Genomic DNA, 18,509 nt, shown 5'->3' on the forward strand with positions numbered 1-18,509 from the left:
TTCATTCAAAAAATTGTAAATTAGGCGAACTTTACAGTAGCTATCTAAATCAATAGTAGAGTTATCATCAAATTGTAAAAACAGCTTGATATGAAACAACTGTTTTCATGACATAGTTTGACGAACAAAAGTTGTTCCTTTATCGGGAGCATATTCCCTATTTCACTGGGTATTATATAATATCCGCTACATAACATTGCGCCCAAAAAGTGTTTCAATTTTGATGTTTGCAAACAAAAATCGTTGTTATTCTTATGCCAGGGTTACTTATTACTTTCCTTTACTGCTTTTCGACCACACTCTAGAAAAGTTTCACGAATGTTTTCCTGAAATTATGTCCAACAATATCTTCTGACGATTTTCATTTGAAAGTGATTCATAAAGATATGCAAATTTCCGTCACACACTTAGGCCATTTTTATTTTGATATATTAATTTCTTCATCAGTGTTGATTCCTTTTGAAATGTTTATTGCTGAAGGAGTCTAGAAGTTTTTCGTTAAAATCAGCGTAACTATACAGAATGATAGAGTTATTTTCATGAAGTTCTTCATCATCAGTTACTATATGTGGATCAGATGGCAATGTTTTCAAGTCAAGGTCACTCTCATGGGTTCATCCTCCTATGACATTACATATTCTACAGCTAGTTCAGTTGTTAATAATTTCTTATTCAATATGTCACATGTACTCTTTCTTTAATTTATTTGCTTCGACATCAGTGTTCATACTTTGAACAGCAAATATTTTTACTCAATCCAGAAGGTACATCACAACGTATTAAGTGCGGATGATAAATTAGTCAACAAAAAACTCCCTACGACCCCCAAAAACCTGCTCTTTCAACTGTTGTTGTGAGAAAACTTCATATTTTTGAGTTTTGAAGGAGAGCAATCAAGTTTTCTACTCCATTTTCGAACAGCTAAGCTACTTTTGTATGGAGCGCGCATAGCAGGGGATTTTACCATCGTTCTATTTACAGGACGGTTAATAAAACCTTCATAAAACCTATTTAAATGTAGTTTTATCTTTGCAAATTTTACACAGTACTAATGTATATGATAAGTGATGATAAAATTGAAAGAGCATTTTGGCATATTTTCTACACAATTATTTTAATTAATTATTAAATTATGCATTACAAAACTACAAAAAATTGTCAAATTCAAAAATAAAAATCAAATAAAAATAATTATAATTGAACTCTTACATTTTGTGTACGGTACTTATCAAACATAGGGTTTATAAAAATACCAAATTAGAAACTAAAAATGTGATAACCTTCGCCAAAATGCAATAAATATGATCTGCCCTACATACAGGACGATAGTAAAATATGGGTTAAGCCAAAACAGATGAAATTTTGGACGTACTCCAATGTCAAAAATGCATTAATCTACAAAATTCTTTAAAAATCTGAAAATAATCTACTTTCAGTTGAATAAGTAACCTGTCTGTACATTATTTTTTATCAACTGTTTTATAAACTCCTCCCCTAGATTAACAATAACACATATTAAATATATTCGACTTAAAATCGAACCTGACTCCAAACAAGCCCCATAATGTATTCGCTAGCAACATACATTTAACTAAATAGCTATTTGGCATATTAAGCTTGCTACTTGCTTTAAAACTTGCACTAAAGATAGCATTTCATTCACAATGGCGATTTAACCTAAAGCAGATGAAATTTCAGACGTACTCCAATTGCGAAAATGCATTAATCTACAAAACTATCAAACTGAAAAAAAAATATTTTTTCATTTAAATAAGTAACCTGTTTAATTTTGTTTATTTATCAACTGATTTATAAACTCCTCCCCTAGATTAACAATAACACATATTCAATAGATTCAACCTGACTGCATACAAACCCCATAATATCTTCGTTAACAGCATACATTTAACTAAATAGCTATTTTGCATATTAAGCTTGCTACTTGCTTTGAAACTCGCACTAAAGATAGCATTTCATTCACAATGACGCTTTAAGCTAAAGCAGATGAAATTTCAGACGTACTCCAATTGCGAAAATGAGTCTCTAAGAGCTAGTCTATTGACACGGAGACGAATAATTGAATGCATTCGCATTCAAACAACGTTGCCTGAATAAGGATTCATTATAACTTTAGAAGCATAAAGTTGTCTTCATCGCTTGTTGCATTCATTTAAAGTGGGTGCATTCGGTAGATAAGAATGGCATTCGAACTTCTATTTTGGACTATCGCATATCATTCCAAATTGATTTTCATCCTTGTAATGTGCAAAATGCATGTAATATGGCTTTGAAGTATTTTATTCGTTTCCATTTCATTCAAAAAATTCTAAAGAGAAATGTCTCAACTTCAAGACAAATAGGAGATAGATTGTATAATAACGACGAAAAGAAGTATAATAATGAAAAAGTAGGACAAAATAGATCATCTTGTGCGATTAAAAATATCGTTAAAATGTTAATTTTGAATCACTACACAATAATCGAAAAGTAACTGTATTGTTGTACTATACAAAATTATTAATCAATGAATTGAATAATTTTTACATGACTCCGTATTTATATGCACAATTATAACTACTACACTTTACATCAGGGGATAAAATGAAATTTGTTGTTTTTGACGCTTGATGATTATTTTACTTTGTAATGAGCTATGAGCAGGGTAGGGAGAGAGAAATGTGATGTTTTACCAATTTTCAACTGCCTTCCTTACATATTTGTCTCAGGCAAATCATGTTGTTGTTGTTGTTATGACGTATGCCGCTCGGGAGCCCGAGCCCGAGTAGCAATGCTACTCGATTTTAAGGCAGAGGGGTACGGCTTCTGGGATTAATCGAGGTCTATTTCTAATTGGAAGTCCAATTTGGCTCAGACAACACGATAGATGGCAGCATAATCTAAGGTCAGTTCGATAATTTAGAACCAGACCAGAAACCGAATAAATTCTGGCCTAGCACCCGCAGAGGTATCGTTTCACTTGGAGGACTTTGTGACCACAAGCATATGTAACATCCCCTCAGTCACTCAGAAAAATCGATTTGAAATGATTTCAAGACATTTACTAGAACAATTATAACTATGATATTTTTGCCGAATGGTTAGACAAAATTCGCCGAATAAAGACATTTTTGGAAAGTCTCAGTGACCTACAGTAATTTCCCATCGCCGTTTGCATGCATTATCATATTAATTATAGAGTACGTCTGAGTAAATGTGTAAAGCACATACAGTACGTTTGTTTGTTTGTTTGTTTTTTTTTTTTTTTTTTTTTGAATTCATACCTCTTTCCAGTTTCAGATTTGTTATGATAAACAAAATTCAGAAATATTCAATCATATATTGTCGATTATAACTGATCCTGAACTCAGAACAAACTTTCCAAAATAGAGATGAGAGTTTGACAAACCTGAATCGTTATCTTTATCGTCAAGGCAGCTAGTCTCTTGAGGTGTAGTGCAGTCTGGACCTCCCCAACCATCTTCGCAACGGCAATTCCATTGACCTTCCTCATAGACGCACTGACCTTTGGACATTCCTCCGCAACTCCCCGGGCATCCCTCTAAAAATTCAAAGTAAATGTTTATTGTCATTTACATGTAAAAATGCGAGAGTAAAACAATGATGTTTCACTTGATTATCAAAATAAAAAAAGAGAATTAACATTAAAAAAAGGAGAAAAAAATCGAACCGACTATTTTTCCTATAAAATTGAATCAAATATTACAACATCAATTACAATGGCATAACAAGAAAAGACAAAAGTGAAACAAAAACTTTATTCTATGTATGCTTAAATTAACTGCAAGTTGATAGATAAATAAAAATAAGCTGCAATAAATAATTAAATAATGAAATTAAGCAATAATAATAATAAAGAAAACATTGAGTTTAAAGGGAAATTATATACCTTGCTTAGTGCTCAGTAGTTAAGCACTTAAAATAAATGAAAGTAGGCTATAGAGATGAAAAATAATCTAGGTCCGCGCATCTTTCTTTTAGTCATGCTCAAAAATGTCATGAAAACTGCCTCTTACAAAAACAGATAAACAATACATGAAACAAAAACTCAAATTAATTATCGAGGTAACTTTGGCCGAAAATATCTTTTCTACAGTAAAAATTGCAATTGAAATACGTTATTAAAAAAATCATATCAATCACTATAGGAAAGAATTTGTCTTTAAAAAACAGTCAGAAGGGATGGATCTCTACGCAAAACGAAATAACTTGTTCTGAAATAACTAGAAGTTGAATAAAACTTGGATTACAATATATGAAATTGCTCAAAATGAACATAATTTTTATCACTTTTTTAAAAATCACTTGCGAATACTATCTGCGAAATGCATTGAAATCATTTTAATTATCACCAAATGACTAATAAAGTTTTCGCCAGAAAATTAGTAAACTAATCTTAACTATTCTGAACATACCATTTATTTGCTCATTTAAGCACGGAACAACTTATACTTTTATGATGACTCACAAATCTTCTCTAAATAGTAAACGTTTCAAATAATTTCTTCCCTCTCTGATTAAATCATTTTTATGAATTTAGTCATTTTCTATTTTTAAATCTGTAGTAATAAGAACGTTTTTATTTAATTAAACATTTTTATTTAATTTATTGGTTAGAGTTATTTGTTGATGCAAGTAAATTAAGAAATTAAGTAAAATAAATATTTAAAAAATAGAATCTTAAGAGTGAATTCTTGGGTATAAATAACTATTCGACTGGATTTGTCAATTGTAGCAGAACTTCTCTTGTTTTCTGTAAAAAAAGAAATAAAAAAAATAAAAAAAAAAACTATTGTTTACAAGAGTTTTTTTTTTTTTTACTCTGATTCAATCCTTTGTTATTTTTTAAATCTGAACCCAAATAAATATTCTCTTATATTGTCTGCTTTCAATTTCTCTGTAAATACAATTATTTTGTTTACCCCATGCTGCCAAAAAAAAAAGTAACGGAGACGCTTTTGTTTAACATCGTCTGCAATTGTTTTCACTGTGTTCAAATCTTTCTCGTAAAATTGTACCATCAAACACCACGCGCAGCACAGATCTACCACAAGCTTCGTTTCCATGCCACCTCAATCCATTCGCACGATTCCACAGTACAATAAAGGTAATGTCCTCAACACACAGCTTGCGGGAATCACGTCTTTCTCATTGCGAACAATACCGCGCGTCTTCTTTACGATTGCCTCGATGCCATTTTCCAGAAAACAACTAAAAGTGTTTCTCCAATAAAGTCCTTTTCCTTCTAAGAAAGTGCGACTTGATTCTAAGGTGGTTTAGACCATTTTCTTTTCTTTATTGCTAAGTTGTGTCTCCTCTCATCAAATGGTTCCTGATTTCATTGGCCCCTTTACACAACCCTGCCTTTGACATTACACATTTCTTCTGGCGCACGTTGCGGATGATTGCTTCAGGAGAAAACTAAAAGAAATTTTGAGACGAAGAAGGAAACAAAACGATACAATGAAATCAGAATTTGTTTTCTCGAATTTTATGACGGTACAACGTTTTTGTTTTTAGCTCTAAATGACTAAAGTTGAATCAGCTTCAATTTCCTATTCAAATTACAGTATTCCGCTTTTGTTTAAGTGTTGGGGATTGTTTTCCATTTTTGAATTGTAAAGCTGATGAAATATTTTCCTCAAATCCTTCCGAGGGCTGGAATCGGGAGGAACACTTTATTGGAAATGACATAAACAGAAAATAAATGACGAAGACTTTCTTTCTTTAAGAGTGATGTAGGGCAAAAGTAATTTGATTTTGCAATCAAATATATATTTTACGAAATGCATTTCCATATTCTTGTAACTATTGACAAATGTTTATTTGATTACTTTTCTAGAGGCGTTTTGTTATTTCAAAGCTGCCTTTTTGAAAAAGTGAAGCAAATGATGTATTAGGATGCAAAATTATACAAATGCCAAGGTAATTTTAAAAAATGATAAATTACATATACAGACGTGAAACAGTTGTATTTAGAATGACGCAATTATTATTTCAAAGAGCTCATATCAACTTGTTTTTGCGAACTAATCCTCTGCTCTATAAGACAAAAATGAAACGTACAAAATGAACATGATATTTTTTAATGCATGCATAACGTTTGTAAAAAGTAAAAATAAATACTGTAATGATAGAAAACGATATCAGCATTAAAAAAAAAAACTGATATGAGAAGTTTTCAAGTAAATGAATGAATAAATAAAGTTGAAAAATCTAACAATATTTATCACTTCAATCAAAAACGTATCAAACAATCTAAAACAGAATGCGTCTTTAAAAAAACGATTACGGAAAAAAATAATAGCGGAAAAAAAAATTAAAACTACTTTTGAATGTTTCAATGTTTTTGCGTGCCGCATTGCAGTTTTATTACTTAAGTAGACAATAAGAGCCCTGTAGCTTCTTTAAGATAAATTGCAGGGTACTTTTCTTAGTGCCAAGTTAAGAGCGCTTGATATTTGCCTCGATGTATAAAACTTTTTATGCATTTTAAAACGACATTTATTGGATGACTAGAACTTTGAAAATTCGACAAAATAATGATTTCGCGCAGACAAAATTAGATGTCTTAAAATATTTTCTGGATCTTTGAAAATTAGTTTGAAGTTAGAAATATCAGCAATTTCAATGTTTTGTCGTAAGGATTAAATTGGGATTTGGAGACAAAGTTGAATACTACCTGTTTCTGTTTTTTTCTTTTTTTTTTTTACAATGAAAATGTGTCATGCACATCTTAATGAAATACAAAATAACCTACAATTGTCATTTTTAAATCTTCATTAATGTATACAAAACCACATTATAAATTGCAAATTTTTTTAACACATCAAAATCAAGAGCAGCTATTTTTATTCCCTTGGAATTTTTATTCCCTTACACATTTCTTGGCGATAGAGTATGTAGCCCCCTTTTTTTACAACAAATTTCAACTACTGCTCTATTAGAAAGTATACGTCTAATCATTTCCTCTGATTAGCATTTTTTGTGACCGAAATTTTTTTTGGAAATATTTTAAGCAAATAAAATTTCCGTGTTTGCATCATATTAAAAAAAAAAAAAACCTGTCTGGTAATAGAACCATGGCTTTTATAACCAAAAACTAGTAAACTATTAGAACATGAAATATAAGTAGGTTCTAACACCTTGAGCTTTTTCGTTAAACTAGAACAGCAAACTTACAGTTACACAAAAATTTTAAATTAAAAAATAAATCTTAACTATGCCCACAACTAGCCATTTTTTATACATTTTTTTAGACTTAGATCAAACTATTTTCGGAACATAACTTTACAAACAAATGTATGTGATTGATTTTAACCATACGTTAAATCCATTAAATTTCCAAAACGTAATCTTCAATTTAAAGCTTCAGAATACGTGATCAGACATTAATTTGACTAAACTCGTGTTTATCTTAGAATAAACTTTAACTACATATCAGTTCGTAAAGACTTGCAACATACGAAATTATAATTGAATTCAATATTTCAGGAGCGTATTCAGCCACATTTGATGGAGTTAAACTTTTTGGGAATTATATATACTGTATGATTGGCAGTATTAAAATTACATTTGAATTCACCTAAATTTTTAAATAATTCATAAATTTTAAAATTAATGGAATATATTGCGATGCTTTCAAGAGTTCTTTTGTACTATAATGAAGTGCAATTTAGTAAATTTAATTATTCTTGAAGATCATAGCTAATGCAAACCTTTACTTTGTTCTTTACATATTAAAGTGTTTTAGAAATAGAGAAAATACTGTAATTTATTTCACATCATAAGACAGTTCTTAGAAAATGTTGTTTATTTGTTATTAGGTTTTGTTTTTATACGCTTAGTTTTCCTTTCACAGAACATTATGTGAGGTTGTTTTATTAAAGCTTAAATGGCAATGTTCAAATCATTTAAATGATCATATTACCCATTGTGGGACATAATTGACTACGTTTTCAACTGTATGAAGTAATCTGTGACCCGCATTCAAATTCGTTCAATTTCAGTGTTATTAATTTTAACCGCTGAAAATGATTAATGTCAGTTTTAAGTAGTTTAGTTTATTCCTAAAACATAATTATTTTACCCTGATCGACATTTATTTGATCAAATAACTATTCTATACCAATTGCAAACATAATTAAAAGACTCAACTAATACATTGTTAGCGAATATTTTAATAAGTATTGTATTTTCATAAGTATAGGGGTGGCCTAGCTCTTGACAAACTAAATGTATGTACTAAGCATAGAACTAATTTTTTATAGTTTTAGGAAAAAACCGTTTCAAGGTTGAAGGAATTTTTTTCCCGTTAAGTGTCAATGTTTCAAAAAATAACTCAAATATTCAAACATAAATTTGTAAACTGACGGTTTAAGATTCGGCCAACTCTTGGGTATTTATTATTATTTTCATTTCATTTCTTATTATTTTATTTATTTATTTTTTTGTGATAATAACTGCCCCTCCCCCAGTTGCAAGTGCGTTTTTTGTTTTTAAACAGACCCCGATACCCTTCATCCAGTTAAGCAAGAAATGGCAGACACGGAAGCTAGTAAAAGTTAAACAAAAAGAAACAAAGGCGGAAGGCACAATCAAACCATTTGCTAGTTAAGCCTAATCGTCATGTGTCAAAAAGCAGAAGTGTGTTAACAATATCCGTATAATATAAACTTTGTGGTAAACTATTTCTGAACTTTTTGGAGACAAATATTAAAAGGACGACTATTGTGCAATAAAAAAAATCGTTAAGCATGATCCTTAAATATCGAGAACTTTACAAGGAATAAAACAAAAGTTTGTGTTTGAATGGAACCCAATGGAACCCGTCTCCTATTAAGTTATTTATTTAATTGCTTCAAGGCATGTGGTTCAATTAAATGCTTGTAACTTTTAGCCTGATATATGTATCTGTAAAGTTAATCTAAGGTTTCAAATTATTTGGCAAACAGATGGCATCTAGGTAGGAAAAGTACTAGACACTTTTAAACACCAGTTGCTCAAAGTTCAATTTTACATTGTTTAACAACACATAGTGCCTCACCATACTAACAGACGTCACTGAAACCAGTTTCCCGTTTTAGTAACGTCTGGTCCTCCTTAAGAGGGTCTGGGACACATTTTGAAGTTTTTTTTATTAAACAGTCTAGAGTTTTGAATTTTTTTGCATTGATTCATTATTTATTTAATAAGCAAAATTATAACACAGATATTAAATGTAATTATTTGAATTTAATTAATTTAAAGAAAAATGGGGTTGCTTTAAATAGCTAAAGCTTAAAATATTATTAGTCAATTTTCAATTAAAAAAAAATTATGCATAAATATCTGAGCTTTTAATTTTGTTTGGTGATGAAAAAAAATTTATTCAATGAAAAATAGAAAATATCTGAAGAAAATTTTCGAAAAATTCAAAGATACTTTTAAAAAATATCAAATTTTTTTCAATAAACGTTATTTTCAAATTTAACGAATAAAAATTAAAGTAAACTGCTTGAAAAAAATATGCTCCAAATTTTATTGCTTTATCTTTATCAGTTCTTGACTTATAAGAGTTGGAATGCAAAAAATCGGGAAAAATTATATCATCGAGAAAAATGCGTTTAACATTTTAAAGGTAAATGTAATCTTATTTAAATTCATGCAAGTAACAAAAATAGTTACATATTTTGTTCTTATTAAGATAGGAACAAAAGATTCAAATATCCTTTTAAGTAGAAAAAACGGAAACGTTTTTTAAATGATTCTAAAACGAGCTGATGTGTGCATCACATGACTTCCTTTTACACCAATTTAATGCTATTTCCCTATTATAGCAATTTTAATGGGATTCTCTCTCTAACTCTTTAAATATCACTAGCAATGGCCACATTGAAAGCAGATTTAAAAAAAAAAAAAAATCGCCAAATTTTTCGCCAAGTTGGCGACAAAACTTGGCAACCAAAAGACTGCCGATATATCGCCAAGTGACCGCCAAATTATAACACCACTTGTGTTTGCATCGAAATTAACAATGATTTCCCCCCAAAAAGGTGCAAAAGACCCCTTTAGAAACACCCGAATGCAACCAAAATAGGAGGTGCACAACTAGACCCCACTACGAGTCTATGTACCAAATTTCAACTTTCTAGGACATACCATTTTTGAGTTATGCGAGATACATACGCACATACGCACATACGTCACGAGAAAAGTCGTTGTAATTACCTCGGTGATGGTCAAAATGGATATTTCGCGTGTCTATACATTCTTAGGCACTTTTCCGCATGTGGTCGAATCGAAAAAAAAACTCAACATTCATTTGGGGGTGAGCAAAATGGAAATTAAGGGCGATTTTTGAGTGAAAATTTTTTCGCGAATACAATACTTCCTTTTTTGTAAAAGGAAGTAAAAAGGGCAAAATTTGAAAATTGTTGTGTCGCAGACCCCTTTAATTAGAATAAATGTTAGAATTTTAACTGTCTTTTGTCAGGCAAATTACTTGATGTAACTCAAACTTGAGTAGAATGCTGCATGCCTTTGCATTTTTTTTTTCATTTTTTTCAATTAAGCATAGAGAAACATGTAAATCAAAATCGAAGAAGTTTTTGTGATCCTGTTGATGTTTGAAAAACTCACGAGCTTAAGCGGCTGTTACGTCATGCCATGGCCATTTTTTACTATATTCAGGTGCAAGCACTTTATTCAGATCTAAGAATACAGTTTAGCTAAGAATATATTTGATGCTTTAAAAGCGTTAGTCTATCTTACTTTTCCATCACCTACTTCTAGACAGTTTGTAATCCCATCCAACGATACAGATATTGTTAGTTTTCTGATACATATTGTTGTATGTTAACATGAGGAAAATATGTCTTTTTTACTCACAACCACGTCATTTTGTGAAATGTTAGGCACTGATGTAAATCAGATTAATTATCACCTAATTATGGCACCGATTAGCACCTTAAGATCAGAAGGCGTAAAAGTATTTTATACGAATAAACTTTAAAACACTGAAATTTCTCTTCGCTTTACTTATTTAAAACAACTTTTAAGAAAAACAGTAAGTATGAAACGTGATCGCACATTATAGAATAAAATTAGCTAATATTCAAGCACATGAAATATGTAGCTTTTAAGTTTAATGTACTTTTTATGGGCTTGAAGAGTGAAAGCGCACATTTGAACTTCATGAAAATGAAAACAATCAAATAGTTCTGTGCATTATCAATGTAGTAAAAGTTTTATTTAGCTACATTCAACAAGTTTTATTGTATGCAATGTAATTAAAAGTACATAAAAATGTACTAACCATTCCGTGTCATTTACAATGTTTATTAGATATTGATGATATCAACGGTATTTTATAGCCGATTTAAAGCAAAATGTCCATTGCAACTTGCAGTGACGAAAATGCTGTAAACAAAGGTTTTACATGTTTTTTTCCACTAAAAACATGTTTTACTCCTGGAAAAACAACATATTTTATAATATCCGTTTGATTGGGTTTCTTCCAACTTTTTTATTTCAAACAAAAGCCAAGTTTGTTACAAGAACTGCGTTATTTAATTGGAGCAAGATTATAAGCATGTTTCGACATATAGACGAGATAGGTGATAGCGGTGAAAGTCCAAAACGTTAACATTTGATTTCAGCATCTACAAAGTTTACCAGTTGTGTAAATACACACAAAAATTTTTGTCAAATTGACTAGCACACATGTCCACTTAACTGAACTACTGTTGGTGGTGACAATGATAGCGGCGTAAGTCTTAATTGTGTTACTTTTTTTTTTGTTTTTTTTTTCATCACAAACCTTAGCTGGCAAACATAAAACGTAGCATTAATTAAGCAATACACTCGAGTAGTTTGTGGGTAAAAACACAATACTGTTATGATTTACATAGAAAAAGAACGAAATTGAGCATTTGAATATTTTTGTTGCCGTGTAAATTTTTATTAAAATGTTTACTACCCGAATTTAATATCAAAAAACGATGGAAACATATGGGCATTTTTCTTAATATAATGAACTACTTTTTAAAGAAAAAACTTACAAATATCCCAGGTATGAGTTAAATAAAAACGGCGAATTATTCTTATTTAAGAGGATATTCTAGTCTAGAAGTTCGAAAAAAAAATGTTATTTTTTTTTAGAAGTTTCCTACTTTCAAAATTTATACCTTTAAGAATAAGCGCCCAAGAGGATTTAAGGAAAACCGAATTATTTTCGGAGTTACAGTTAATTTTGTTAAAAATAATTATTTTGCTCTCCATATATACCTGACAAACGAGCGTCTCAAAGGTTATGTAAGCATATTGTTTACTATGTATTTCTTCAGTTTTAAATTCAAAATTTTAATAAAAAATGGATAAAAAAAAGTCAAAAAGGAAGTAATTTGCATCCAATTAGAAGAAGAAAAAGCCAGCGAACGAGATCAACAGCATATCAAACACTTCGAGGAACGAGCGTCCGAAGCTTCAAAAGAAAGCAGAAAAGCTCTTATGACTGAAAGATCTGCCAAAAGTGTAGTTTTTGAGTTGGAGGAAAGAAAAGGTATGGTAGATTGAAAAAAATTATATATAACATACCATTAAACCACTCAGACTACCCGAACTGAGACTGCAAACTTAAACGCGCTTTTCTCAAAACTAGTTTTTTCGATACGGTTGACAAGATATCTCTCTAGTTCTAACGCACCGATTTACTTGAAATGTGGTAGGGGAGACTGGGGCAAGATGACGAGCGGGAAAGGAGACGAATGTCTCCTGTCTGTAATTTTTTCCATTTTCCACCAGGTAACAGCATGAACTGATGGATACTACTGGTTCTCCAATTAGCCTTTTATTCAGAAAAAGTGTAGAGACGCTGAGAAATTGCCAAAATTTGTGTTAGTTGTCAAGCTCTGATTTTTTACCGCGGCCCGTTCTAACTTTTATGCATGTGGAAATGAGCTCTGTTACAGATACAGATAAGATATATCGTGTCTCTTTAGTATATATGTGTAACTTAGCTTAAATACTACCTATTACCATGAAAAAATGTCAATTAATCGCTTCCTTTACGGCAATGAGGACGAATCCTTTCAAACAGGCAGTCCGGGGCACGATGACCTACCGAAACATGGGGTCATATGAAGAAATCGTCATCTTGAGCTGTGTTTCTGAATTTTTAAAACTAACTATGCTGTCCATTCTATTAAATTCTGTAAACGCTTATTTGTCTGTGTGTTTGTCCACGTGATCCTGCGCTTCTATCTGGGAGTTGTCTTTTGAAAGCAGGCGACCAGAGGTTATTTATGAACAAGTTGACCAAATGACTAGTTGACTGAATGAAAATTAGCAAAAAATCTCCTGCTCTGTTAATTATTGACAATCACAAATCTCACATAACTTGCATGCTATCTTATATTTTAGAGAAAAAAACATTATCATGGATGGGTTGCAATCTCACACATTGCATCGTCTCTAGCCCTTTGATGTGACACTTTTGGTGCATTAAAAACCTACTATAGCTAATCATATGACAACTTTACGGTCACTAATCAAGGAAGAACTATCACAGACAAAAATGTTGACGACCTTTTGAACACCGCTTGGTTCAAAGCAGCTACAGTTGGAAATACCGTTAAAGAGTTTGAAAAATATGTGATCTAGCCTCATACTGCTCTTGTTTTTCGATGAATTTGATGTTGTTGGCGATGAAACTGATAATAATGGTGCTAATTCTCAAACTTTGATAATATAAAACCAACATATAAACTCTCAAGAAGAAGCAGAACTTATGGCGAATGTTGATTCCGATGCACCAAAGAAGCCTGCTAGTGTTTCTGATTTCGAACCATTGCCTAACGCGACACAATCTGAGAAAACGAGCTGTGTGCATCACATGACTTCCTTTTACTCCTATTTTAATGTCATTTTCCCATTATTGGCAATTTTAATGTGATTCAATAGTTTACCCTCTAAATATCACCACCAGTGGCCAAATTGAAACAAGATTGAAAAAAAACTTTAAAAAAATCGCCAAACTTGTCGCCAACTTGACGACAAAACTTGGCGACCAAAAGACTGGCGATATATCGCCAAGTGTCCGCCAAATTATAGCACCGCTTGAGTTTACATTGCAATTAACAATGATTTTACCCCAAAAAGGGGTAAAAGACCCCCTTTAGAACATCCGAATACAACCAAAAGAGAAGGTGCACAACTAGACCCCACTTGGAGTCTATGTACCAAATTTCAACTTTCTACGATAACCGTTCTTGAGTTATGCGAGATACATACACACATACGTACATACGGACGTCACGAGAAAATTCGTTGTAATTAACGCGGGGATAGTCAAAATGGATTCTTCAGGTGTCTATACGTTCTTAGGCACTTATCTGCGTGTGATCGGGTTGAAAAAAAACTAAACATTAATTCGGGGGTGAGGAAAATAGAAATTAAGGCCGAATTTTGAGTGAAATTTTTTTCGCGAATACAATACTTCCTTTTTTGTAAAAGGAAGTAAAAAGAAAAAGCAAAAAACTGAGCTCACATATTCTTACAAGAACACCTATCGAAGAAATGTCAGAAAAATGAGCAAAGCAGAAGGTAGAAAAGGTTTATTTGAAAAAATGTGGGAAAATACGTTCGTGAAGCTAAAACTGGAGTAAAAAACCCTCAAACTTAGATCCTGTAGGCAAAAGGTTATATAATTGCAGGCCAAACAATCAAGTTGCATTAACTTCAAAGGATGGTGTTATAAGATGCTTGTAAAGAGAAATATTGTGACCCTCCAACAGAAGAATGGATCCAGTGCTGTAAATGCCAAGAGTGATGGCATCTTTATTTGTGTCTATTTTTGGATGCATGACTTAACACTTCAATATTTCGCTAAAATGCACTATGCTTAATTCAATACTTTGTAAGATGTAAAAACACAGTTATAATTTGTTAAACTATATAACATGTTCAAAAGACAAAATATGATAAACCTTTTTCAGTATTGTCATATTGCCTCAAGACCAAAGTCGTCTTGTCCCCATACTGGGTCAAAATGATGATTTGTTGAGGTTATGAAAAAATAAAAATATCCTTCATTTTTTTATTTGAAAAATGAAACAGTAATATATTTAACACTACAAAAGACTACTCTAACAGCTCATGTAAAATTAATTTTACCATCCTTAAAAATAAATTTATAAACAACAAAAATTGTTATCATAGTTATCTTGCCCCCGGTCTCCCTTACAGACTTTTTTGCTATCCAAAGTGTTTCCACGTAGAGATTTTTCTCTAATTTGTAAATTTTATTGTTTTTAAAAATTTACCAAAATTGAAAAAAAAAAAAAAGCCAAAAAAATTTTTTTTTTCCTTTTTGTTCAAAAAGAAGTTTAATAAGAAATAACTTTAACTTGATGTTTTAGATTACCAAAAGGATTGGAAACACGTCAACCAGGTGACCCCCCCCCCCTTTTTCCGAGTCCAGACTTTACCGGCCTCCACCAACGTCAATTTTGAATTTTTTTTTCAACTGTTATGCATTCTTACACTTTTAAAGTATTAATAAAAAACTGATAATATTGCATAGTGAAAATGGTTACCAGTTTTTTTTTATTACTTCCGTAAAATTGCATACAGTTCCCATTTGTTGTCACCATATTGCATAACTGCGCATATAATCCATTGAGACAAATACATTATACAGCATTAAATAAATTGGACAAATCGCAAAATAATTGTAGAAGATTTAAACATGCATGAAGCCTCATGAACCGCCTTGAAATATTAAAATCATATGTTTCTTCACTTTAGTTTTCCCCTTCCTTTCAACTAAAAACTGTAATTATTATTTTTTGTTTTATCAAAAAAAAAAAAAAAAAAGGAATATATGTTAGTTTTTCACTTAAAAGAAAATTATTCTTCTAAAAAATAACTCAATTTTTTAAAAGAACAATTTTCGAATTCTCCCTGCTATGAAGTGAATGCTAGAGAACCTGTTTTAAAAAACTGACTCAAAATCACAAAGCAACACAAAAATTATATAGCTACTCCCATCAACAGGGAAGGCAACTACAAGAGGGGGCATTATTAAGTGTTCCACTATTTAAAATAAACTCTCGTCTTCACGTGTTCAACTCCTTAAATTAATATTTCATGCAAAATTGACATCTTCATTTCAATTAAAAAATAAAAATAACATTGCAGATTTTAGTTACTTTTATATCAAAGAAATACTGTTTATAAGATTGGAAATCCAAGAGCATATTCTCCAGAAAGAAAAAAAATTATCTATAAAATTGCTTTTGAAAAGAAATTATGTACAAAAATCCTACCCATGAATTGAAAGCTAGCAGAGAGGGAATTTATTTTTAAAACGGATACCAAACTAGAAAATTCCCTTTTGTTAAACCCATATTACACAATTGCGTATAACTAGATACGGCAAGTACAGGATGGAACATTAAATAACTGGAAACAACGCCATATAATTGCGGAAGATTTAAACACGCATGTCTTCTTGTGATTCCCCTTTTGCGACATTAATATCACATGCGGAGTTCACCTCTTCACTTCAGTTACTTCCGGGCTACAGGCAGAGATTCCTCCAAAAGTTTGAGCAATTTAACGTTCCTAGGGCGTGTAATATACACTTTATGTATTGTGAGCATTGCTGTCTCTAACAACGCCCGTAACGGCTCCATTCGTGATAATGAACCATAAATCTACGAGTTAACGGAAAGTATAGATGTGTCTGGAACGACCCTTTGCGTGCCTTGCAGTACAATTTCATGAACATAGAAGGGTTCCTGGGCAACATTGTATGTATACACCATGATAAGTGGAGACCTGCTTCTGTGCCTTGTAGGAAGTTGTAAACAGTAGCAAATGGTTGTATGATATGTTTCTGAGAAATTCAACAACCTCTGTTTAATGTTGGATGATGTTTTTATTAGATAAATGCTTCCAGCTGTTCGATAGGCAATAAATATGATATTTATTAGGTTTTATCAGTAACGACATTTGAGTTAAAGTTTGTAATTACTATATGTTTGGTATAAAATGCATTTCATGACCGACTATTCTGGTGCCCGAAAATACAGGAATAGGTGCACAGTTTAACTAAAAAAAACCTCTGGAAGTTTATGTAGTTTCTAAAGCAGTTGACTACTTGATTTAATAAATATGATTTTTAGGGTGGATTTACGATTGTCCGGATTTTAAAACAAATGTATTAATTGAAAGAATTCATCGGCAGAGTGAAAGCGAAAAAAAAAAAAGATAAGCTCATTAGTGGGAGGATATGTGTAATTAAATTACCCAAACCTGTTTTTAGAATGTCTTTTTTTGTAAGATTTCTTTCTTTCTTTTTTTTTTTTTTTTGTGTGTGGTACATTAAAATTTCAATCCGATTGGGATACAATCGGCGAAACTATCTTTAAAACGAATGCGAGGTAGTATCTTCAAGTAAAAACAGGGGCATCCCGATATGAAGCACTGTGACCTCCCAAAAATTTCCTTATTCGGAAAATTTCGTCCGACTACTCGGGAAAAATTATCATCACTTGGTTTGTTTTAATTTTGTTTATAAATAACGTTTTGTTTAATTTTTATGTGAGACTTCTTTTATGCGGCCCTTATCCACCGAATGAAAAAAATATTTTTCAACTGTGTTGCGAAAACAACTTTTTATAGCTACTCGTGAAATTTCGAACAATTTTTTTATAATGCGATTTTTTTACGCGGTCCCTATCTAGGGCATAAAACCAGGTTTGGTTGTATTCTAAATAATTTATACAATCATTGTTTTACTTGCTCTTTTTATAAGTTAACTATAAAATTATGCACGCAAAAAATATAACTTTGGTTTCTGGACCGCTAAGGATCGCTGTTTTCCTATCAACTACATACCGCTAATTTTTTTTTTTTTTGCAACCATAATTTTCAGCAAAGTTTAAGTTGTTCATAAATTAAAATAAATAAATAAATAAATAAATAAAGCTGCTAAATAAATAATGAAATCTAATGAATACAGCTGTTATACTTCACACAGAAAATAATATCCCGATGGAAATATATTGGATGCTGAAGGTTGTAAGTATGTAACAATAACTCGGAAGGATTCAGTTACTCACCTAAAGTACAATGCGTGCCCATCCATCCTTGAACGCAAACGCATGTTCCATTGTTACACTGGCCGTGATCATGGCATCTGTCGTCACAAGTCTTACGGTCGCATTTGGGTCCTGACCATCCAACTTCACATCGACATCGACCTTCTTCACATTGACCGTTTTTCCCACAGTCCAGTCCACATTTTGCTATAAATTAAAACCACACAGTAAAATAAATTACTTATTCCTTTACAAATGAGAGATATGCATTTTAAATCAGCTGTTTAATTTGATAGTTTTTTAGCGCATTTTGTTATTTGAATATTAGAAGGTTATTTTGGTTTTGTGGAATTGATCAGTTATGATCGCATAGGCTATTTCCATTTAAAGGGTTGGCACAGGAGA

General features: G+C 31.5%; 1 protein-coding gene across 1 annotated transcript in view; it reads right to left on the bottom strand.

The window, feature by feature from the left end:
* LOC129216592 (teneurin-m-like) overlaps positions 1–18,509 on the bottom strand; it is a 254,259-nt gene that overhangs the window by 142,410 nt on the left and 93,340 nt on the right. Inside the window, exons 9-10 of the mRNA XM_054850806.1 lie at positions 18,126–18,311; positions 3,407–3,559 (exon numbers count right to left, since the gene is read on the bottom strand). Coding sequence (XP_054706781.1) covers positions 3,407–3,559; positions 18,126–18,311 — 339 coding nt within the window. The remainder of the gene's footprint in view (positions 1–3,406; positions 3,560–18,125; positions 18,312–18,509) is intronic.

This window comes from Uloborus diversus, chromosome 2, assembly GCF_026930045.1.
Source record: "Uloborus diversus isolate 005 chromosome 2, Udiv.v.3.1, whole genome shotgun sequence".
Taxonomy (NCBI): domain Eukaryota; kingdom Metazoa; phylum Arthropoda; class Arachnida; order Araneae; family Uloboridae; genus Uloborus; species Uloborus diversus.